Source organism: Gorilla gorilla, chromosome 20 (genome assembly GCF_029281585.2).
Source record: "Gorilla gorilla gorilla isolate KB3781 chromosome 20, NHGRI_mGorGor1-v2.1_pri, whole genome shotgun sequence".
NCBI classification, from domain to species: Eukaryota; Metazoa; Chordata; class Mammalia; order Primates; family Hominidae; genus Gorilla; species Gorilla gorilla.
Window position 1 is genome coordinate 54115169 of NC_073244.2, and position 23961 is coordinate 54139129.

Genomic DNA, 23961 nt, shown 5'->3' on the forward strand with positions numbered 1-23961 from the left:
TCTGACTCCCCATTGAACAATTTGTTTATTCTGCCTGTAGAGAAAAACACTGTCTAAGGTAGTATCAACCATGAGGCAGCATGTCGATGTCTGATATATTATTTTTATTATAAAAACATAGAATAATTTTCATACATAATTCAGACATGATCTTAGCCAGGAAAAATTAAATAACACAGCACAGCATGGATGAGGGAAAGTATGCACAGTCCATGTCAGGGTTAGAAAACCCTGAAATAGGTACCTGAGTGTAGAGAACTCCAAGCTAATCCTCCTGGAGAAAGCCTCTTAGGCCTAACATGAGATCAGGTAAGCAATATAGAATAAAACCTTTCTCTTAGCCCCAAAGAGATTCCATCTGTGTAGAAGACTGGGTGAGAAGTACATTTGCCTGTCTTCCTCCTGTCATTCCTTTTTATTATAAGATACATTTATAGAACCCATAGAAGAAAAGATAAATTTCAGAGGCTGTTAAAAGAGGCTAGGCCTAAGTTATAATCCTCCTCCTCACAGCCCTGTTTCCCCAAGGGGCATTAGCACCAGTGCAGCTTTCTAGCTGTAAACAATGCCGCCAGCATGAGTGATAGTGTCCCTGTAGGGTGCTCCCACTTCTCAAGGACCAAATACACCTTAGCAGAGGCCAAGGTTTCCTGACAAAGTGAATGGGGGCAAACAGAAAATGCACAGGTGCAAACATGGAATAGAATGGTAGTTGATGATTGGTCTGAGGTGCCTAGAAACTGAGTTTAATCTAGCTCTAGCCATGAATGAAGAAAACCTTTTATTATTTTCTATTTGGAGCCTCTGACAAAAAAAATCTTGAGAGGCTCCTGACCAAGGGACCTGAGGGATTTCGGTGGTTTCTTTCACCTAAGGCAATCGGATTGGCTGACATAGCTAAGCTAAATAAAAATAACCCTTTTCACATAAATAAGCAGTTACAAAAATTAAAATGGTAGAATGTCTCAGAGAAAAGGAGAAAAATCCCAATACCCCATATTGTGTATTCTTTAACAATAATTTAAATAATCGCTGAAGGGCAGCTCTCTGATTCCTTTCCCAAGTTCCTAGCAGATTGTGTTTATCAGAAGCTGGTTCCCTCCTGAAGCTATAACCCCTCCCTCTCAGCACTGCCTTGAACAGAGCCCATAAAGATATTAAAACATATACGTGCTTTTGCATTTTCCATCAGGAATTGCCTTGGATTTTGTCAAGTGATTTTCCTAGTTGCTTCTAGTGGGTTCTCTGAAGACAGGCTTGCCAGAAGGATTAGATGGTATTCTAGCTAAGCACCAAGGTGCTTAGACCCTGATCCTACAGGTAGACAACCCTGATAGTGGACAAAGGTGTGGCATTTCACTATTGGTTATATACTTGATTTTCTTGTGTTTGGTGAGTTCACACAAGGCTTTGGAGAAATAGGAGAAGGCATTACTGCCTTTACTTTCTCTCTGTCTTGTTTCCTGGCACATGTACTTAATGGAAAAGGACATAACCTCAAGGCTATGGCAAATCCGAATTAGAGTGATAGGACAGGACTGGGGTGGGAAGGAATGAGTGCTCTGAACAGGCAAGTTTAAAACAAGTCCAGGTTGGGAAAAGGGGAAGGGAGGGGAAGTTCTGGTCCCTCTTTCCCAAAGTCAGCTTTGCCAAATTTCAATGACAAGAAGGTTGGGTTTCCTACAGACTCCCAATGTACTTTCATCTATTGACACTGAGGGAGGGGCAGTGACCAGGCAGCCTGGAGGTGCCTATTAGGAAGGAAGAGTAGGAGAAAATTGTTTCTGTCCCCACCCCTCTACCCCTACAGGGGAAAGGAATCTCCTAGTGATGAGGGTGAGAGACTTGAAATACATCAGCACTTCAGTGAGCAGGACAGGTTTCATTACTACTTTTTTACTTCTGAATAAATTATTTCTGTGGCTGTTGGGGATGGGGAGGCTGAAGTTGGTTGTGTGGGTTGCTGGGCTTCGAAGTTCAGGGTAGAATAAGTAACTTCATTCATCTGAAAAGCACAAGTAATGATCAGTTAAGTCAGTGACACAGGGCAGGGCCTCACCTTGCCTGGTGTGATTCAGCACCACAAGCTGTTACCACTTTGAAATTTTAGCTCTGGAGAAGGGCTTTTGTTGTTACCCATTCTCTGCTTGCTCACCTCCTGATGAATGATCATTAGAAGAGAGAAATTATGGTATATATGCAATGGGATAGGATAATGCAGCAATGAGAACCAGCAAACCACAAATACATACAATATGGATGAGTCTCACAAAGCAATGTTGAAGAAGCCACATATAAGGATATGTTGTATTTCTCCTTTAGATAAGAACAAAACCAAGCAATACTAATCTGGAGCATTAGAAGTCAGGATAGTGGTTACTCCTCTTTGGAGGGAAATGACTGGTAGAGTTTTTTTTTTTTTTTTTTTTTTTTGAGATGGAGTCTCGCTCTGTCGCCCAGGCTGGAGTGCAATGGCACGATCTCGGCTCACTGCAAGCTCTGCCTCCCGGGTTCAAACGATGCTCCTGTCTCAGCCTCCCAAGTAGCTGGGATTACAGGCATCCGCTACCACGCCCGGCTAATTTTTTGTATTTTTAGTAGAACAAGGTTTCACCATGTTGGCCAGGCTGGTTTACAACTCCTGACTTCTAGTGATCCACCTGCCTTGGCCTCCCAGAGTGCTGGGATTACAGGTGTGAGCCACTGCGCCTGGCTGGAAGGGTCTCTTTTTAAGGGGAGGTCATGTAGTATTTCATGATTTGGGTGCTGCTTACCTGGGTGTGTTCAACTTGTGAAAGTTCATACATTGTGAAAGTATAATTATGATTTAGCACTTTTCAGTATGTATGTTTGCTCTGTTGAAAAGGTAAAATGAAAAATTCTTTTTTTTTTGAGACAGAGTTTCCCTCTGTCGCCCAGGCTGGAGCGCAATGGCGCAATCTTGGCTCACTGCAAACTCCACCTCCTGGGTTCACGCCATTCTCCTGCCTCAGCCTCCCAAGTAGCTGGGACTACAGGCGCCCCCCACCACAGCTGGCTAATTTTTTTGTATTTTTAGTAGAGCTGGGGTTTCACCATGTTAGCCAGAATGGTCTCGATCTCCTGACCTTGTGATTCGCCTGCCTTGGCCTCCCAAAGTGCTGGGATTACAGGCATGAGCCACTGTGCCTGGCCATAAAATGAAAAATTCTATAAAATTATTATAAAAAACAGGATCTCAGATCTATTAAAATTGAAATTATCCTTTTGACAATAAGAGCAGGATCAGACTGAAGGTAGGGGAGTGAGAATGATTCAGTGCCTTCCTTTTTTAGGCCATTGTGCTGGGTGCTCTTTGTAGGTTATCTCGTTTAATCCCTTCAACTTCTCTTTGAAGTAGGCAGAATGCCCATTTTACAGATGACAAAGCTGAGGATCAAAGAGGTTAAGTTACTTGACAAGGGTCACAGAGCTACTAAGAGTCACATCCAGTATTCAGACACAGGATGGGAATAATTCCAAAATGCATGTTCTTGCTGCAAAGTAGACTCATGGGAGTGATTACAAATACGTCTTTGTTGTTGCACTGAGGAACATTAACCCAAACTTGATGTTACATTGTGTCTTCATGAATAATCAATTCTACACAGAATCATTTCCATGAGAAAATAAGCCCATGAAAACCGGCTATGCTTACCTTGTTAGGTGGGTCATTGGAGTGGTCCTGAGCTGGAGAAGCAAAAGAAGAGTTAGCGATCCATGGAAATGCAAAGCTGACTTCAGGTGATTCTAGCTGAAGGAGGTGGCAGTTGGAGGGTGGGGAGTTTAAGGATCAGTTAAGGAATTTACTTCCCTCAGAGTGTATGGTCCAGACCCAGCATGTTAGTACCAGAGAGGGGGCAGGGGCAGAACCACAGGAGGCCACAATCCACTTGTGAAGAGTTCTACCAGTTCACAAGGCCTTGATTTTTGCCCAGATGTGTTTCTCAGCAACATGCTTCAGTGGCAAGGAGGGGCATTGAGACTTGTAGCACCCACAGCACCCACAAGATAAGGAAAGTCTCACCAAGGGAGAGTGCCCACATCCGTAATAGAGGCAGGAGGCGGAAGGAGTAAGGCTGAGGAAATGGCTCCTGGAAACATGGGATCTTCCTCAGGCCTGCCTGGCCTAGGCAGAGTGAGCCTCTCTCCTCAGATGTGTCTCAGGGGACTCCTGTGGCTAGGAAGGGTGGGAAGACCTATGCCACCTTAGGGTTGGGAAATAGAGATCCTTTCTGTGAAAATTCAGAAGGGAGGGAGTGGTTTGGGAATCCAGGATTCCCTGCCAGGGGAGGGCACGTGGTGGAACATACCAGTTCTCACTGGGGTAAGTGGCTTTACTTACTGTGGTTGGAGACTGAGGGTTTGTGCTCTGTGAGATCACGCTGGTCGCTTGCCCTAAATAAATATCAGACATTGTGACTGCTATTCCCAAGCACAGGATCTTTGTTCCTTAAGTTAGGAAGGACACTGTGAGCAGGTAATTCCTTAGAGTCCTTGATGTTCATACTGCCTGCCTTCTGAGGGCCTCGTTCTTCAGTCTAACTACAATCCCTTCTAGTGTTTACTCTTTTCCTGTTTGCTGGATGTTCACATTTCATTTCATTCTTTATCAGCTGCTTCTGTGCCTACTTCTATCCTTAAAACCTTTCCCATTTTGTTTTCCGGGGTAGATACTTTTTTTTTTCTCTATTTATTGTTCAAGAGGACTTTGGTTGTTTTTGCTTTCTCTTAGGTTCTCTTCCTATGTTATTTCTTCCTCCTCTTCCAATGTGGTCAACAGAGCACATGACTTGCTTTCTCCTGCTGCTTCTTTCATTTTTTCATTTGTTTTCCTTCTTAGACCTTGCTTTCCCTGACTAGGGGACAGAGGAACATACTTGAGTCTCTTCCTCTAGATTAGATGGGGATTGGAATACCCATGTCCAAGAGATAATGGGAGACAGGGAGCACGAAGACCAGGGAAGAGGAAACCTGTGGGAATTAGTGCCGAGAAGCAGGAGTTTAGTGGGAGGAGTATGAGATCCAGGCCCAGAGACCGGCAAAGAATTCTTTCCCTCTCCCAAGCATGGCAGTCAGCCTTGGAGGAAACAGAACAAGAGGAAAGGTCATCATACCTGCCGGTCTTCCCGAAATGCAGAAAACATGCCAGGGCTACTGCTATCAGAACAACCAGGGCCAGTACTCCAATCACAATGCCAGCAATGGCCCCAGGTGAGAGGCCATTTTCTTGTGGTAGAGCATTATCTGTCATGGAGAGAAAAGAGGAGAAGAAACGAAAGTGAAATTATTTTACAATGGGGGCTGGGAAACAACTCTCAGAATGAAGTAGTTTCTAATTGTTCCTTCAAGGAATACAGTTTCGTTGTGGGAAGGTTGCTGGAAGGTGATTAGCTAACTATATCGTTGCAATTTTTTTTTTTTTTCAATCACCATGTTTCTTTTTTTCTTTTCTTTTTTTTTTTTTTTGAGACAGAGTCTTTTTTTTTTTTTTTTTTGAGGCGAAGTCTCGCTCTGTGGCCCAGGCGGGAGTGCAGTGGCGCAATCTCAGCTCACTGCAAGCTCCGCCTCCCGGGTTCACGCCATTCTCCTGCCTCAGCCTCCCGAGTAGCTGGGACTACAGGCGCCCGCCATCACGCCCGGCTAATTTTTTTGTATTTTTAGTAGAGACGGGGTTTCACCGTGTTAGCCAGGATGGTCTCGATCTCTTGACCTCGTGATCCGCCCGCCTCGGCCTCCCAAAGTGCTGGGATTACAAGCGTGAGCCACCGTGCCCGGCCTTGAGACAGAGTCTTGCTCTGTCTCTCAGGCTGGAGTGCAGTAGCATGATCTTGGCTCACTGCAACCTCCGCCTCCCAGGTTCAAGCGATTCTCCTGCCTCAGGCTGGACTACAGGCACGTGCCACCACACCTGGCTAATTTCTGTATTTTGTTAGTAGAGACGGGGTTTCACCATATTGGTCAGACTGGTCTTGAACTCCTGACCTCATGATCCGCCTGCCTCGGCCTCCCAAAGTGCTTGGATTATAGGCGTGAGCCGCTGCGCCCAACCCCAATCACCATGTTTCTAGGTTGATGATCTCTCTTCTGTCAATTCCACCCTGGCTTTTCTGCACTCAGACATTTTTAAGGCTTTGAAATATGAGAAAGGCTGATTGCTATTTTGTATGTGATTAGAACTTTCCACCTTTTTCGTGGTTGCATCTTTTTCTCAGTGTCTCAGTTGTGGCAGTTGGTGCATTCTGAATTCATCACCTCTTTTGCATAGAGAACTGGCTTCCCACAGGCTCCCAGCAGGGGTATGAAAGCTAGCCCAGTTTTGTGTGACTGTTTTATTCTGAAGTGTGAATGGCTGGAGGACTCCCTGTCAGCCTTGCAGAAACGCTCTTAGAACTGCACTGCAGGCCGGGCGCGGTGGCTCACGCCTGTAATCCCAGAACTTTGGGAGGCTGAGGTGGGTGGATCACGAGGTCAGGAGTTCAAGACCAGCCTGGCCAAGATGGTGAAACCCCATCTCTACTAAAAATACAAAATTTAGCTGGGTGCGGTGGCAGGTGCCTATAATCCCAGCTACTTGAGAGGCTGAGGCAGGAGAATCGCTTGAACCTGGAGGGCAGAGGTTTCAGTGAGCCGAGATCACACTACTGCACTCAAGCCTGGGCAACAGAGTGAGACTCTGTCTCAAAAAACAAACAAACAAAAACTGCACTGCAATCTAAAACTTCCTTCCTCTCTTTCTCTTCCACAGGAATCAGATCTGCATCATGGTCTGAGGTTCCTCTCACTCTCGCCTTACTTTCCCTCACAGGCATTTTCCCTAATAAATTATCTCGTATGTTTAATCCCATCTTCACTGTATCTCAGTAGATGGAAACTAACATACCAGGCTTGAGACTTTGCTTTACCTCCTTTTTTCCCCCTTTCCCATATTTGATCATAGCCATGTCCCAGTGGGTTTCTTGTATAATGCTTCTCCCCCCATAAATATATATATAAAATATATAAATAATACCTTTTGCATCTATTTGTTCTTCTTCTTTTTTTTTTTTTTGAGGCAGGTTCTCACTCTGTCACCCAGGCTGGAGTGCAGTGGCACAATCATGGCTCATTGTAGCCTCTTGGGATCAAGTGATCCTCCCACCTCAGTCTCCTCAGTAGCTGAGACTATAAGCACATGCCACCACACCTGGCTAATTTTTTTCTTTCTTTTTTTTTTTTTTGAGACCGAGTTTTGCTCTTGTTGCCCAGGCTAGAGTGCAATGGCGTGATCTCAGCTCACTGCAACCTCTGCCTCCCAGGTTCAAGCGATTCTCCTACCTCAGCCTCCTGAGTTGTTGGGATTACAGGCATGCGCCACCACGCCTGGCTAATTTTGTATTTTTAGTAGAGATGGGGTTTCTCCATCCTGGTCAGGCTGGTCTTGAACTCCCGACCTCAGGTGACCCGCCTGCCTCAACCTCCCAAAGTGTTGGGATTACAGGCGTGAGCCACCACGCCCACCCACCTGGCTAATTAAAAAAAATAATTTTTGTAGAGATAGGGTTCCACTATATTGCCCAGGCTGGTCTTGGACTCCTGGGCTCAAGAGATCCTCCAGCCTCGGCCTCCCAAGTGTTGGGATTACAGGTGTGAGCCACTGTGTCTAGCCTATTTCTTCTTTATATCTGTTGCAACTATTTGGGGCTTAACCCTCACCAGTCAACTCAGGCTGGTGACTAATGCTATGTTAGCTACTTTTGTGGAGTACTTCATGTGTGCCAGGCCCTGTGCTGCTAAATGCTTTACATGTATCTTATTTGATCCATAAAATAGTGCTGTCAGGTAGACATTATTTCCATTTTAAACATGAAAAAATGGAAGCTTAGAGTGGTAAAAAGCTTACCTAAAGTCAGATGGCTAGTGAGAGGTGGATCTGAGATTTGACCCTAGGACTACCTGATTTCAAGGCTAATGATAATAGTAGTAGTAATAGCAGCTAACATTTATGAAACATTTCCTCTGTGCGTGGTGTTTTGCTGAAGGTTTATTATTACATTAAATCTTTAAAATAACACTATGGGGCCAGGTGTGGTGGCTCACACCTGTAATCTCAGCACTTTGGGAAACAGATGGGAGGATTGCTTGATCCCAGGAGTTCGAGTCCAGCCTGGGTAACATGGTGAGATTCTGTCTCTCCGAAAACAAAAATAAAAATAAATTAGCCAGGTGTGGTAGTATGTACTACTTAGGAGGCTAAGGTGAGGGAATTGCTTGAGCCCAGGAGGTTGAGGCTGCAGTGAGCTGTGTTTGCACCACTGCACTCCAGTCTGGGTGACAGAGTGAGACCCTGTCTCAAAAACAAAACAAAAACCCCAAACCCGTGCAATACTATGGAGCAGGCATTCTCAGTGCAATTTTCGGTTGAGGAATCCGAGGCTCAGAGTAGTTAAGAATCTTGTGCAAGAAAGAAATTTATAACTGTAGGCCAGGTACAGTGGTGTACAACTGTAATCCCAGCAATTTGGGAGGCTGAGGCAGGTGTATCACTTGAGCTCAGGAATTTGAGACCAGCTGGGCAAGATGGTGAAACCCTGTCTCTACAAAAAATTACAAAAATTAGCCGGAGGTGGTAGTGCGTGTCTGTAGTTTCAACTACCCAGGAGGCTGAAGCAGGAGGATTGCTTGAACCTGGGAGGTTGAGGCTGCGGTGAGCCACGATCAGCCTCGGTGACAGAGTGAGAACCTGTCTCAAACCGAAAAAAAAAAGTTGTTCTTCAAAAAAGATCACTATAATTGACAACTTTTAACTAGATTGACTAAGAAAGAAAGAAGATTCAAATTACTGAAGTCAGAAATGAAAGTAAAACATTACTACTAATTCTGCAGAAATAATAAGGATTATAAGAGTACTATGAGTAATTGAATGCCAACAAATTGGATAACCTGGATGAAATGAACAAATTCCTAGAAACACAAAACCTGCCATGATAGAATCATGAATAAATAGAAAATCCGAATAGACCTATAACGAGTAATGAAAATGAGTCGATAAAAGCATTTGACAAAATTCAACATTCTTTCATGCTAAAAAACACTGAAACTAGGAATAGAAGGAAATTCTCAACATAATAAATGCTACATGTGAAAACCCCCAGCTACCATCATAGTCAATGGTGAAAGATTGAAAACTTTTCCTTTAAGATCAAGAACAAGACAAGGATGCCTGCTTTTGCGACTTCTATTCAATGTAGTATTGGAAGACCTAGACAGAACAATTAGGCAAGAAAAAAAAAGCATCTAGATTGGACAGAAGTAAAATTATACCTGTTTGCAGAATACACTAACTTATATATAGAAAACACTAGAGATTCCACAAAAAAACTATTAGAATAATAAATTCAGCAAAGTGGCAGGATACAAAATCCACATGCAAAAATCAGTTGTATTTTTGTATACTAATAACAATTCAAAGGAAAATTAAGAAAAAAATTCTGTTTATAAGAGCTTTAAAAATACTTAGAAATAGACTTAACCAAAGAGGTGAAAGATTTGTACCCTGAAAATACAAAACATTGCCAAAAGAAATTAAATAAGACATAAATGGAAAAGACACCCCATTTTCATGGATTAGAAGACTTAATATTGTTAAGATGACAGTACTACCCAAAGTGATCTACAGATTCAGTGCAATCTCTATCAAAATTCCAGTAATATTTTTTTGCAGAAATAGAAAAATTCATTCTAAAATTTATATAGACTCTGAAGGGACCATGGATAGCCAAAGCAATCTTGAAAAAAACAAAGTTGAAGGGCTCACACTTCCTGGTTTCAGAATTTTTTACAAAGCTACGGTAATCATCACACCCATAATCTTAGCACTTTGGGAGGTGGAGGCGGGTGGATTGCTTGAGCTCAGGAGTTTGAGACCAGCCTCGGCAACATGGTGAAACCCCATCTCTACAAAGAAAAGCAAAAAAACAAAACCAAAAAAAACCCCAAACAACAACAATAAAACAAACAAACAAACAAAATCCAAAAGCTACAGTAATCAAAACAGTATGGTACTGGCAAAAAGAAATAGAAACCAGTGGAATAAAATATAGAGCCCAGAAAGAAATGTTTGCATACATAGCCAAATGGTTTTTGACAAGTGTGCCAAGATCATTCAGTGGGGAAAGGATAGTCTTTTCAACAAATGGCATTGAAGAAATTGGATATCCATGCAAAAGAATGAAATTGAACCTTTATGAAACACCATATATAAAAATTAATTCAAAATGCATAAAAGACCTAAATGTAAGAGCTAAAACTATAAAGCTCTTGGAAGATAGAGTGAAAACTTTGGAACATTGAATTTGGCAATGATTTCTTGGCTATGACACTAAAAGCACAGGCAACGAAAGAAGAAGTAGAGAAATTGGACTTCATGAAAATTAAAAGCTTTTGTGTATCAAAGCACATTATCACAAAAGTGAAAAGACTTCTTATAGAATGGGAGAAAATATTTGAGAATCATATATATGATAAGGGATTAATGTCCAAAATATATAAAGAACTACTGCAACTCAACAAAAAATCCCCAAACAACCTAATTAAAACATGGGCAAAGGACTTGAATAAACATTTCTCCAAAGAAGATAAATGGCGAATAAGCACATGAAAAGATGCTAAATATTGCTAATCATTAGGGAAGTGCAAATCAAAACTCCAATGATATACCACCTTATAACCATTAGGATGGCCATTATAAAAAACAAAACAAAACAAAACCAGAAAGCAACAAATGTTTTTGAGGATGTAGAGAAATTGGAACTCTAGTGCATTGCTGGTGGGAATGTGAAATGGTATAGCCACTGTGGAAAATGGTATGATGGTTCTTCAAAATTAAACAGGATTACCATCTGATCCAGCAATTCCACTTCTGAGTATCTATTTAAAAGAACTGAAAGCAGGGATTTGAACAGATATTTGTATACCCATGTTTGTAATAGCATTATTCATAATAGCCAAAAGGTGGAAGCAACCTAACTGTCCATAGATGGATGAGTGGATAAGCAAAATGTGATGTATCTATCTACACAGCATAATATTATTCAGTCTCCAAAAGGAATGAAATTCTGATACATTCTACAACATAGATGGAGCTTGAAGACATTGTGCTAAATGAAGTAAGCCAGACACAAAAGGACAAATATTGCATGCTTCCATCTGTATGAGAGGTACTTAGAATAGTTAAATATGGGGTGGGCAGAGTGGCTCATTCCTGTAATCCCAGCACTTTGGGAGGCTGAGGCTGAGACCAGGAGATTGAGACCAGCCTGGGCAACACAGTGAAACCCCATCTCTACAAAAAAACTTAAAAACTTAGCCAGGCATGGTGGTGCAACCCGTAGTCCCAGCTACTCTGGAGGCTGAGGTGGCAGGATTGCTTGAGCCCAGGGGATTGAGGCGGGAGTGAGCTTTGATCACACCACAGCACTCCAGCCTGGGTGACAGAGTGAGACCCTGTCTCAAAACAACAAAACAAACAAACCCAACCAACCAAAAAAAAACCAACTAAGTATATGTATATTTGATTCAGAGCCTGAGCTCTTTTTCTTTTTTTCTTTTTTTTTTTTTTGAGACAGAGTCTTGCTCTGTTGCCCAGACTGGAGTGCAGTGGCGCCATCTCGGCTCACTGAAAGCTCTGCCTCCCGGGTTTACGCCATTCTCCCGCCTCAGCCTCCTGAGTAGCTGGGACTACAGGCGCCCGCCACCACGCCCAGCTAATTTTTTTTTGTATTTTTAGTAGACACGGGGTTTCACCATATTAGCCAGGATGGTCTCGATCTCCTGCCCTCGTGATCCGCCCGCCTTGGCCTCCCAAATTGCTGGGATTACAGGCGTGAGCCACTGTGCCCGGCCTGAGCTGAGCTCTTAACCACTTTGCAATTCTGTTTGCTATAATGGTCTCTTCATTGATATTCTGCCTCCTGTGAGTTTTATCCATTTTGCACATCATTGACAGAGTAATCCTAGAGGGACATATAGGAAGGGGTGAGGAGTCACTTACAGTTTACGTTCAGCATGATGGGGTCGCTTTGGTTCTTACTGATTGGGTTGAAGACCTCACACCAATACGTCCCAGCATCCTCCCTCTTGACAGGGTTTATGCTGAGGGTGGTGTTGCCCTGGGACAGCTTCATCCTCTCTGAGGACGGGAGACTCTGGTTTTTGAAGAACCAACGGATGGAGATTCCAGTGTCATTTGTGGAGCAGGTCAGGTTCACAGAGTCCTTATCTCCTGTGACTGTGGTCTTGCTGGCTTTGATTTGGGGCTTTGCTACTACTGGACTTAGCTCTGTGGACAAGCAGAGTATCTGAGATAACCTACTGAGAATAGGGTTGGGGCCTGGGGCCTAGGGCTATGCTCCTTTCCCTGAGATTTTAGCCAGCTCTCAGGTCCCACAGTGAGCTGTGCAAAGGTCACCAACCAGGGGATAGCCCTGACCCTCTGCAGAAGGTCGAGTGTCTTTGTTCAGGTGATGAATTGTAAGGAGAGGGCTGCACCTCCCTCCTGACCCCAGATCGTCTCAGAGTGACCCTCTGCAGAAGGTCGAGTGTCTTTGTTCAGGTGATGAATTGTAAGGAGAGGGCTGCACCTCCCTCCTGACCCCAGATCATCTCAGAGTGACCCTCTGGATATCTCTATATCTCCACTTGGAATCCTCTTCTCAGCGCACAGACCGAGCAACCTCATCATCAGGTAGAATGTTTTTCCCACTGACTTTTTTTTTTTTTTTCAGACGGAGTCTCGCTCTGTCACCCAGGCCGGAATGCAGTGGCATGATCTCAGCTCACTGCAAGCTCTGCCTCCCGGGTTCAAGCCATTCTCCTGCCTCAGCCTCCCGAGTAGCTGGGACTAAAGGCATGTGCCACCATGCCCAGCTAATTTTTTGTATTTTTAGTAGAGACGGGGTTTTACCGTGTTAGCCAGGATGGTCTTGATCTCCTGACCTCGTGATCCACCCGCCTCGGCCTCCCAAAGTGCTGGGATTACAGGCGTGAGCCACCGTGCCTGGCCTCCCACTGACCCTTTCCTGGAGCTTTCTGTGATCAGGCATCCTTCCTGTGACTGTCACTGTACATACAAAAGGGAAGGTAGTGTTTTTTTTCATTAAATAATTTTTTAGGGAATGATGATGCCCCATCCAGTCTTCATGACCTTACTATCTGGAGTTCCAATCCGAAGGATTTCCCACTGTAAAGAGGAGTTTTACTTCCTGGTCTGTGGATAGAATATCACGGTGAAGGAGATTCCTAGAGTAGGCACAGTGTTAACAAAAGGCTGATATTCTTACCTTCTCTACAAATACACGCTGTTTGGCATTGCCCATTCTCTCCAATGCAGAGCCCCTGTGGCTGAATCTCCCGATTTTTCCAAGTGTGGGTCACTTGCTGTGCTCTGTGCTATCCCATGTGCTGTGCCCACAGCCTCATACAGCTGGTGACTTCAGAGCCAGGACAAGCTCAGGGAGGCAGCCTGACCCAGGGGAGGCTCAGGTGTTGACTGCCTTTATTTATTTATTTATTTATTTATTTTTTGAGACAGAGTCTCTCTCTGTAGTCCAGGCTGGAGTGCAGTGGTGCCATCTCGGCTCATTGCAACCTCTGCCTCCCAGGTTCAAGTGATTCTTGTGCCTCAGCCTCCCTAGTGGCATGCCTAGTGGCATGTGCAACCATGCCTGGCTAATTTTTTTTTTTTGTATTTTTAGTAGAGATGGAGTTTTGCCATGTTGGTCAGGCTGGTCTCGAACTCCTGACCTCAGGTGATCTTCTCACCTCGGCCTTCCAAAGTGCTGGGATCACAGGCATGAACCACAGCGCCCAGCCATTGACTGCCATCTTGATTTAGCTGGATTCATGACAGGCCACCTGGACACCTTCCGCACACACCTGCGTCCTACCCCACATGGGGTCAGGGCAGAGCCAATCACCGGGCAAGCCGGGAGTAGAGCAGGGAGCAGAGTCTGAGCTGCTCATCCCTGATGAAGGGCATTTCCTTCTCTCATTTAGGGAAAACTATTGTGAGTCTGTTTTAAAACCTCACATATTCCTTATATCTCATGGAATAGGTAAAAGAAGGCCAAGAAGTTACAGAAAGGGACATGTTAGTGACAGAAGCAAATTGACCTTGAGGACCCTTTCTGCTTCCCCCTCTGTGAAGCCCCTCCTGCTACATGGGGCTTTCTGGGGCTGAGAGAACCCCCTCCCTACATTCCAGGCTGGACCTAAGGTCAGCTGTGAGAAATCAGAAAAACAAAGGGAAGAGAGTCTGCAGAGATGAATTGAGAGGGTTCAGGGGAGAATTTGGACTTGTTTGTGCCTGTTGGATACAGGCTGGAAAAGAAAATTTCTTCTCTGCTCCTATTTGAAAACCAGAAAGCTTGTACCCCAGATCTTAGTGTCGATGCTCCAGGAATTACTTACCAGTGACTATGATCGTCTTGACTGTGGTCCTGTTGCGGCCAGTGACTGAGTTATTGGCGTGGCAGGTATAGGATCCACTATTATTCACAGTGATGTTGGGGATAAAGAGCTCTTGTGTGCTTTGCTGGAATGTTCCATTGATAAGCCAGGAGTACTGTGCAGGTGGGTTAGAGGCTGCATAGCAGGAGAGGCTGAGGTTTGCCCCTGGATGGTAATAGGTGTCTGAAGGGGAAATGGTGGGGGTGTCCGGGCCATCTGGAGCAAAGAGAATAAAGCCACAGGTGATGTCATCAGAGGGAAGGGGAAGCTGCTGGTCTGGAGAAGGGCCACAGTGTTCCTCTCTACTAAGTCACAACCCTGAAGTCCTAACCAAACCTCCATTGTGTCCACTGAGTCTGGGTCTGAGACATTCACCTATTTCTCCCGTCACAGGCTGTGGACCCTGAGCCTCCCAGGACAGGAGCAGCCTCTCCCCTCCTATTCTTGGTTCAGGCTGGGGCTGCCCAGGTTTGCCTGGGGAAAGGAAGTCATGGCCAGCCTGGGTGTCCAGGGTTAAGGGTCTGCGTCCTTAGACCTGAGAGGGACTGAGAGGCCTGGCCTCTGGCTGCGTGGATTTGGGCTGGCAGCCTGGGCCACAGAGGAACAGAAGATACTCACAGGTGACATTCAAGGTGACTGGGTCACTGCGGTTTGCACTCACTGGGTTCTGTATTTCACACTCATAGGGTCCTGTGTCATTCCTTGTGACACTGAGTAGAGTGAGGGTCCTGTTGCCATTGGACAGCTGCAGCCTGGGACTGACCGGGAGGCTCTGATTGTTTATCCACCACAGGTAGGTTGTGTCCTGAGTCTCAGGTTCACAGGTGAAGGCCACAGCATCCTTGTCCTCCACGGGGTTGGAGTTGTTGCTGGAGATGGAGGGCTTGGGCAGCTCCGCTATGCAGAAAACAGAGAGAAGATTGCCCTGTGTGGCACCTTTGATTCCTCCACAGGCATTTTTCTTTTCTCTATTTTTTTTTTTTTTTTTGGAGATGGAGCCTCGCTCTGTCACCCAGGCTGGAGTGCAATGGCAGGATCTTGGCTCACTGCAACCTCCACCTCCTGGATTCAAGCAATTCTCCTGCCTCAGCTTCCTGAGTAGCTGGGATTACAGGCACATGCCACCATGCCTGACGGGGTTTCACCGTGTTGCCCAGGCTGGTCTCAAACTCCTGAGCTCTGGCAATCCGCCCGATTCGGCCTCTCAAAGTGCTGGGATTACAGGCGTGAGCCACAGTGCCTGGCTGGGCATTTTTCTTTCTTTCTTTTTTTTTTTTTTTTTGAGACAGAGTCTCGCTTTGTTGCCGAGGCTGGGGTGCAGTGGCACGATCTTGGCTCACTGCAACCTCTTCCTCCCAGGTTCAAGCGATTCTCCTGCCTCAGCCTCCTGAGTAGCTGGGACTACAGGTGCGTGCCACCATGCCCGGCTAGTTTTTTGTATTTTAGCCAGGATGGTCTCGACCTCCTGACCTCGTGATCTGCCCGCCTAGGCCTCCCAAAGTGCTGGGATTCCGTCCGGGCATTTTTCAATCAGAGTTGGCATCTCCCCACCTCTCAGCCAACCCAAGTCCTTAAAAGCCCATGGCAAGTGTGTGTTTCACAAGACAGATGTGCAATGATCTGAGGGCTCAGAGACTGTGAGGCCGCCTGCTCTGTGTGAGAGAAGCACAGACTTTCTCAAGTGTGAACTGAGCAGCAGTGTTGGGTCGTGGACAGACCCAGGACTGGGAGTCACAGCCCCAGGCACTTCTGGTCCTTCCCTGACTGGCTGATGCCTGCCTGACCCACCTGTGGGTCCTCACCTGGAACATACAGGTGCTGGGTCCCTTCCAGCTTCACAGTCCTACTTTGCCCCACTAGGTGTGTTTTCTCTGCAGCTTCCCTGTCTGAGGACATCCTAGAGATGGGTGATGATGGGACTTCCTATTGTCCTTAAACCCTGAGGATACTGAGCAGCCTGGCCTGGGACTGTATGTTTCAGCAGAAATAATAGGGGACACCAGGGGCAAGCCTGAAGGTCAGCTCAGTCGTCAGGCAGCAGAACCACAAGGTGGGGCAGTTTTTCCCAGGTGTTTGATGATGACTGACTTGAGCCAGTGACCCCCTAAAGATAGAGCAGAGTCCGAGGAATGATCTAGAAAAGAGTGAGGGTGACAGGCAGGGGCTGCCTGGATTTAACAGCATATCTATGGTCCTTGTCTTTGGTCTTTAATGTCCCTTTTCCCCCTGAAAAGAGAAGATGATGACACTGTGGATCTTTTCTGAAATATGTGGGTTTTTTGCAAATGCAGAATAACCAGCTAGTGGAATGGAAGGAGCATGAACTTGCTGAAAGCCTGACCCTCATGGACCGTGTGTGTTTGGTAGATCTGGGATATAAATTTGAGAAGTTAAATTATTCCATTTGTGAAAATTGTTATTAATACTCTGGATCTAACACCAATTAATAAGAGGAATATTCTCTAGAGAGCATGATAAACTCTTAAACCAAGCTCTGAAGTCCAGTAGGATCATGTTATGATCAAAGAAAGATGCTGAAGTCAGTTTGAAATCAGTGACTCCCTGGGTAGAAGGGACTCATGCGTCCTGTTAGGAAGACAGAACTTGTCAGAAAGGATATCTGAGAGTTCTCAGTTGCATTAAGAGAGAAACGATGCCATATGAGGAGAAGTGATGTATGTTATGTTAGTAAATTTAGAAAGAGTTCTATGTTACAAATTCCTGTGGAAATTCAGGTGAAAAGAGGAACCCAAAACAGTCATGTGAAATGCTTTCTTCCTTTTCTCTCAACCTCAGGAAACACAACTAGAGTTTGACCAAATTCATCCAAATTGGGCAGAGTCTAAGTGAGACACCAGTGGCTAATGCATCTCCCTGTCTGAGAGATCCCACCTTATGACAATGGTGTCATCATGAGGACACAGGTGTAGGTGGAATGGGCAGCAAACCCATCAGACAGCACCTGCCTGGCTAGCTCTACCTGAGGAAGGTCCCAGGAACCACTAGAGGATGTGAGCCCACAGCAGAACAGGGATGGAGTTAGGAGTCAAATGGGTGAAATGAGCCCATGGGCTTTGGGGACTGCAGACCTGTCCTTCTGCCTCTGATCCCCTGGTGAGTCAGTATAGAGAGTGTATGGAGGAGTCGCTCGTCCCTGTCCCCTGGCCTGTTCCACATGTCAGCCTCACTGAGGGACGTGGGCAGTGGCTTATGATGGACCTGGCAGGGGTGGCTGCTCTGGGCTCATTTCTGTGCCTTTCCTATTGCCTGGGAGGTGGGCCTGGCCACAGTGTGAGCGGGAAGGGAACAGGACAGTCAACCTTGTTAGACAGAGTGTCTGGGAAAGGCCTAAGGGTGGAGGAAACTGTGCAGTTCAGCTGGGATAAAAGGAGAGGAAAATGAGGACATGGAGGAGCAGAGAGAGTCAGAGATGCCCATGACAGTGAGCAGTGGGGGCTAAGTGACCTTAGAGACCCCAGCAACCAGGAGCCTCTGGTGTCCCAGAACCAAGACCAGGGAGCCCTGAAAACCTTCCCACAGCCGAGCAGCCCCAGAGTCACATGAAATATGGTACTTGGGGTGGCTTTAGGGGTAGATGGTCAGGGGATGGAACATGGGTCTCAGTCTCTGGAGGGATGGGGAGAAGGTATGGCAAGAACCTCCCAGGATTCTGCAACCAGATCCAGTCTCTAAAGAGGTTATGGATCATTCAATCATTCATTCATTCGTGAGAGAACTACTGAGTGTGTGTTTCATATTGGGCCCTGGCTGGTGCAGGGTGTGAGTGAGGAGAGAAAGCAAAGTCCTTTCCTTTATCCTCCTGTGGGAGTGACACCAACACATCAGGAAACACAGGATTTCAAGTCCGGGGAGCAGAGGTGTGGGTCTGAGGGGATAGGCCTGAACATTTTTTTTTTTTTTCTTGAGATAGAGTCTCACTCTGTCTCCCAGGCTGGAGCACAGTGACATGATCTTGGCTCACTGCAACCTCTGCCTCCTGGGTTCAAGCGATTCTACCACCTCAGCCTCCCAAGTAGCTGGGATTAGAGGCACGCATCACCATGCCCGACTAATTTTTTTTGTATTTTTAGTAGAGATGGGGTTTCACCATGTTGGCCAGGCTGGTCTTGAACTCCTGACCTCAAGTGATCCGCCCACCTTGGCATCCCAAAGTGCTGGGATTACAGGTGTGAGCCACCACACCTGACCCAGGCCTGAACATTTCTGACACTGACTCTAATTGTTGAATAAGTTCCAGAATAAAACTTGGTTAATTCTCCATTTGATCTCACTCCCCAGACCAGGATCTCCCCTCTGGGCTGCAGATGCCTAAGAAGAAAGGAACTGAACCAACTCTGGTATTGGGGTCCACAGATGCCAAATAAGGCCCCTGGAGTAGAGGAGAGGTTAAGACTGTGGCTGAAGACAAATCTCCTGTAACTGATCTTCCAGTTACGGTCTGTGTGACCTTGATATAGTGACTGTATTTATTGCCATGTGGCTCAGTTTCCCCTCAGTGAAATAGTATAAATGGTTAATGGTTTTGGCTTATCTTGTGGTCTGTGAATTAACCTTAAAATATTTATAATTGTTTGACCTCAGCTCTGCATAGGGGAGCTGCCCAAATAAACAATCTTATTTTATTTTATTTTATTTTTTTGAGACGGAGTCTCGCTCTGTCACCCAGGCTAGGGTGCAGTGGTGTGATCTTGGCTTACTGCAACCTCTGCCTCCCAGGTTCAAGCAATTCTCCTGCCTCAGCCTCCTGAGTAGCTGGGATTACAGGCACGCACCACCACGCCCGGCTAATTTTTTTGTATTTTTAGTAGAGTTGGCATTTGACCATGTTGGTCAGGCTGGTCTTGAACTCCTGACCTCATAGTCCGTCCACCTTGGCCTCCCAAAGTACTGGGATTACAGGCGTGAGCCACCGCTCCCGGCCGCAGCATCTATTATTGTTGGATTCCATGACAGTGCCTCTCAGCCTGATCCCTGGTGGACAGGGAGCTTTCAGGAGCATCCTGTCTCCTCTGTTCCTCCTCCTGGGGATGCTAAACTTCCTATGGCATCTCCTAAGCCCCCAGGGCAGTTGGCTGATGGTCTGGGGAGCTTGTCCATCTGTCCTCTCCAGGCTGAGACTAAGGTGAAGGATGAGGCTCCGTCCTTGCCCAAATGAGGCTCTAGTGCTTGAACCCTGGCTGGTTACCAGCTCCAGGAGCCACAGCCCTCGGATAGCTCAAATTCTTGTTCCTAGTCAGCCCTGCCCAGGAGGCCACAATCTAGCCCTGGCCCAGGCTCCTCAGGGTCACCAGGAGTTGAGAACCTTGGGATAGTGTTTTGGAGCAGGGGATTCCCAGGGCTGAGCTTGTCTGTGAGGATCCCAGAAGGCCCTTCAGGCCAGACCCTGACTGAGTCCTACTGGGTCTTTCTTAGGGACATGTTCACCAGGAGGGTCCCGGGGGGCTAGATTGAGACTGGTCTCCCCTCGATAAGTTACCCACATCAGATTGTCCTTCCTCTGAAGCAAATGTCTGCAGGATCAGGACTCCAGAGTAAGACATTCGGTATTTTGATGTCTGTCCCATAGTGTGTCCTGCACTAAATGCTCAAACCTTAACATGGGGTATAATGCAGAGGAGGACACAGGCACAGCCCAGGCCTGACAATCCCATGTGTGGGAAGTAGAACTAACCCCCCAATACCCAGAGGTCATGGGGAAATACTCACGGTATACATGGAACTGTCCAGTTGCTTCTTCATTCACAAGATCTGACTTTATGACTTGTAGGGTATAGAATCCTGTGTCATTCTGGGTGACGTTCTGGATCAGCAGGGATGCATTGGGGTTTATTGTCTCTCGACCACTGTATGCGGGCCCTGGGGTAGCTTGTTGAGTTGCTATTACATATCCTACAATTTGACGGTTGCCATCCACTCTTTCCCCTTTGTACCAGCTGTAGCCAAAAAGAGGCTGGGGCAGATTGTGGACAAGTAGAAGAACCTCCTTCCCCTCTGCGACATTGAATGGCATGGATTCAATAGTGAGCTGGGCAGTGGTGGGCGGGTTCCAGAAGGTTAGAAGTGAGGCTAGGAGAGAGGAGAGAGCATCAGTCAATATTGGGACCTATGCATTAGGGTGGAAAAATGGGGCCTTGGGTCCTGAGCAGGTGTCTTCACCCCTCCACCTTGGAGTGTGTGTGTGTGGGTGTGTGTGTGTGTGTGTGTCCTACTGGGTCAAGGTCAACAGTGTGACTCCCATTCCCTTAGTGCCTCTGACCTTGTCATTTCTGTGGAATGCTCTTCCCCAGGGATCCGCATGGCTCCCTCCCCACTGCCCTCAGATCTTGATCACATCAGGGTGCTCTTGGGAGATCCTTTCCCTGACACCTCCCCTAGAGACCCTGGATATTCCCTTTCTGACCTTTTTCTGCTCTGTTCCCTCCAGGGCTCTTGTCAACACCTGACCTCACATTCTAGATCTCTTTGCTTGTCTGTCTTCCCCACCCATGACAGCGTGAGCTCCGTGAGGGCAGGGATTTGTGTGATGTTGGTTGCACCCCAGTGCCTGGGATAGGCTGCAGACTCCTGTGGATGAGTTAGTGAGCATTCCCAGGGCTCTTCATGTCCTGGGGTTTATTTGCCAATATCTGAGGTTGGTGGCTCAGGGCTCTGTTTAATGCCCCTTTTAAAATGTTTTCCTTAATTGTCACGCTGACTTAAATTGTGATTATTGTCACCAGTTTTTGAAATTTATTGCTCATTGATGATTCAGTTGGAAAAGGTAAAAAATGGGAGATCGTTTATTCACTAACAGTTTCAGATCACTGAGACTTTCCTTTTATGATCTCTATCCCTTTCATGTCCTCTCTCCTATTTGGCTCCAAGAGAAGCCCTCTGTCCCCTCTTAGAGCTCCATCCTCCCCAGAGGACCCTAGCCATTCTCTGTGCGCCCTTTTTCTGCCCCTTCCCAGGGAGTCCTCCCCTCACCTGTGAGCAGAAGCCCCTGCCAGGGTACACGCACTCTGTGAAGTGGGGCTGAGAGGTGCCCCATGGTGTCTCCTGCTGGCCCTGTCTTCACCTGTGGAGGAGAGCTTGGGCTCCAGGAACGCTTCGAGCACGGCTGCTCTGTCAGCTCTGCTATTTTCCACCCTCTGTGCTGAGCCTCCTCCCTGGGGCCCAGAGCTTTGTCTGATCATGTGTGTTGGGGCGGGGTTTGTCCAGGAAGCTCTGTTTCCTCTCCTCTCATTCCTACCTTTGTCCTTAGTTTCTCTTTCCTTTCTGTCTACATTTTGGTTTCCCAGACCACACTTTGAGAATCAAGGCTGATGAGACCTCTGTCCCCATCAGGGGAGGAGGATCCCCCCTCTCCAGCACTGACGTCTATTGTGTCCTGGCCATGGGTCTGTCAGCAGCACACAGAGAACCCTGGCATATCCAAATGTGGTAATTATTTTCTTTGCAACACAGTGAGCTGCCAGGTCTCCCCATGCTCTTCAGTGTGCTGGGAAGGTAGGAAGACACCCAGCAGGAAGGTGACAGAGGTGGCTCTGGGGGATGGAAAGGGGCTCACTGGGGGATGACTGGGGAGGGACCAGCCCTCTGTCTCTAGTGTCACCAGCCTGGCCTCTAACCCAGGGACAGAGACCCAAGTCCAGGGGTCTCAGGTGGAGCTGCAGCTCCCGGATATGGAGGGGGAGGTGTCCTGTGTGTCCTGGGAAGAGAGGACTGTGATAGAGGGAGGTGGGTGGCTCTGGGCTCTACTGTCCTTGGGGAAGGCTTCAGGGGGACCCTCCCTCCCTTGACCTGAGGCTCAAGGCCTATCCATGTTCTCCCTGACCATCCTGGGTGGTCTCTGTCCTCTGCGAGGCTGATTGTCCTGTGGTCACCGCACCTTCCCCACAGGTGGTGCCAGGAGGGAATGGGGAGCTGCACAGGGACCCCTCACAGAACAGGGTCCTCAGAGGACCCAGGAAGGGACAGAGCAGGTACATGGGAGGGCCTGGAAGGGTGTTTTTGGAGCAAGGGATGGAAAGTGGGCTCTACCTTCACCTCCTTAGCAAAGCCAGGTTCATGACCAGGGGAATGTTTCCTGAGTGTTGTCTGTGTGCAGTGTCTCCCCCTGGAGGGCAAGACAAGACCTGCAGCCTTGTCAAGGGCTGCCCCAGGGATGCTGACCAGGGTCTACATGATGTGAGCTGGCCCTGACCCCTGGGCAGATGTGGGCTCTGACCTCCAGGCTTCAAGGTCAAGTCACCCCAGGTCCTGTTCACTGCGGGTCCCCAGGCTGCCCAGCTCCATGCGGTGCAGGATGAGCCCAGGGAGAGGACGTGAGTTGTCCAGAGGACTTCTGTCAAGATTGGAGAGAACTGTCCACCAGGGGGGTGGGCTGCCTTAAAAGGAGCCATCTGTCCCAGAGGTTTGAAAAACAAAAGCAAAAACAAAACAAAACAAAACAAAACAAAACGAAAAAACAAAGGCCCAGTGAGGTGCCTTTGGGGGCTTGAGAATGAAATCCTGTCACGTGTGGCAACATGAATGGAAGTGGGCTAGGAACAGAAAGTTAAACATCACATGTTCTTACTAATATGTGGAACCTAAAAACAGTTGATCTCATGGAAGGAAAAAGTAGAACAGAGCATACCAGAGGCTGGGAAGGGTAGAGGAAGGGAGGGACAGGGAAAGATGTGTTAAAGGATATAAAATTACAGCTAGATAGGCCGGGCACAGTGGCTCATGCCTGTAATCCCAGCACTTTGGGAGGCTGAGGCGGGTGGATCATGAGGTCAAGAGATTGAGACCATCCTGGCCAACATGGTGAAACCCCATCTCTACTGAAAATACAAAAAATTAGCCAGGTGTGGTGGTGGGCGCCTGTAGTCCCAGCTACTTGGAGGCTGAGGCAGGAGAATCACTGGAACCTGGGAGGCAGAGGTTACAATGAGCCAAGATTGCACCATTGCACTTCAGTGTGGCGACAGAGTGAGACTCCATCTTAAAAAAAAATAAAATACAGCTAGATAAGAGGAGGAATAAGTTCTAATGTTCTATACCACTGTAGGATGACTACAGATTTTTTTTTTTTTTTTTGAGACAGGGTCTGGAGTACACTGCAGCCTCAACCTCCTGCGATCAGGTGATCTTCCTGCCTCAGTCTCCCATGTAGCTGGAACTATAGGTGCACGCCACCACGCCTGGCTAATTTTTTGTTTTATTTTTCAATTTTTTTTTAAATAAAGAGACAGGGTATCACTATGTTGCCCAGGCTGGCCTTGAACTCCTAAGCTCAAGTGATCCTCCACCTAGGCCTCCCAAAGTGCTAGGATTACAGCCACCATGCCCAGCCAAGTGTTTGATTTTTTTGTAGAGACTGATCTCATTATGTTGGTCAGGCTGGTCTCGAACTCCTGGACTCAAGCAATCCTCCCGTCTCGGCCTTCCAAAGTGCTAAGATTATAG

At 46.9% G+C, this 23961-nt stretch overlaps 1 protein-coding gene and 1 long non-coding RNA gene across 7 annotated transcripts in view; one reads left to right on the forward strand and one right to left on the reverse strand.

The window, feature by feature from the left end:
- LOC129528551 (uncharacterized) overlaps positions 1-22926 on the forward strand; it is a 105731-nt gene extending 82805 nt beyond the window's left edge. Inside the window, exons 2-3 of the long non-coding RNA XR_008673819.2 lie at positions 15192-15298; positions 18805-22926. This is a non-coding gene — a long non-coding RNA (uncharacterized lncRNA). The remainder of the gene's footprint in view (positions 1-15191; positions 15299-18804) is intronic.
- Positions 85-21615, reverse strand: CEACAM1 (CEA cell adhesion molecule 1). Of its 6 annotated transcripts, none has more exons than XM_031004080.3 (9): positions 21493-21615; positions 20233-20592; positions 15124-15402; positions 14467-14721; positions 12050-12337; positions 5136-5265; positions 4364-4416; positions 3677-3708; positions 85-2005 (listed from the first exon to the last, which is right to left on the reverse strand). In XM_031004080.3, exons 1-9 carry the CDS (start codon positions 21554-21556, stop codon positions 1889-1891), a joined length of 1578 nt encoding a protein of 525 aa, XP_030859940.2. In that variant the 5' UTR covers positions 21557-21615; the 3' UTR covers positions 85-1888. The 6 variants fall into 6 exon arrangements, with proteins under 6 accessions (XP_030859940.2, XP_030859942.2, XP_055225546.1 ...); XM_055369571.2 differs by lacking the exon at positions 12050-12337 and adding an exon at positions 8100-8188 and having other exon boundaries at positions 123-2005; positions 14463-14721; XM_031004082.3 differs by lacking the exon at positions 12050-12337.
- Positions 22927-23961: the final 1035 nt, after the last annotated feature.

Coding starts and splice junctions, on each gene's coding strand:
- CEACAM1 (XM_031004080.3), bottom strand. CDS start 21,556: ATGGGGCACCTCTCAGCCCCACTTCACAGAGTGCGTGTACCCTGGCAG. Junction 12,338..14,466: donor CAAGACGATCATAGTCACTG/GTAAGTAATTCC, acceptor GCTTGTCCACAG/AGCTAAGTCCAGTAGTAGCA. Junction 5,266..12,049: donor CATCATGCTGAACGTAAACT/GTAAGTGACTCC, acceptor TCTCCATGACAG/ATAATGCTCTACCACAAGAA.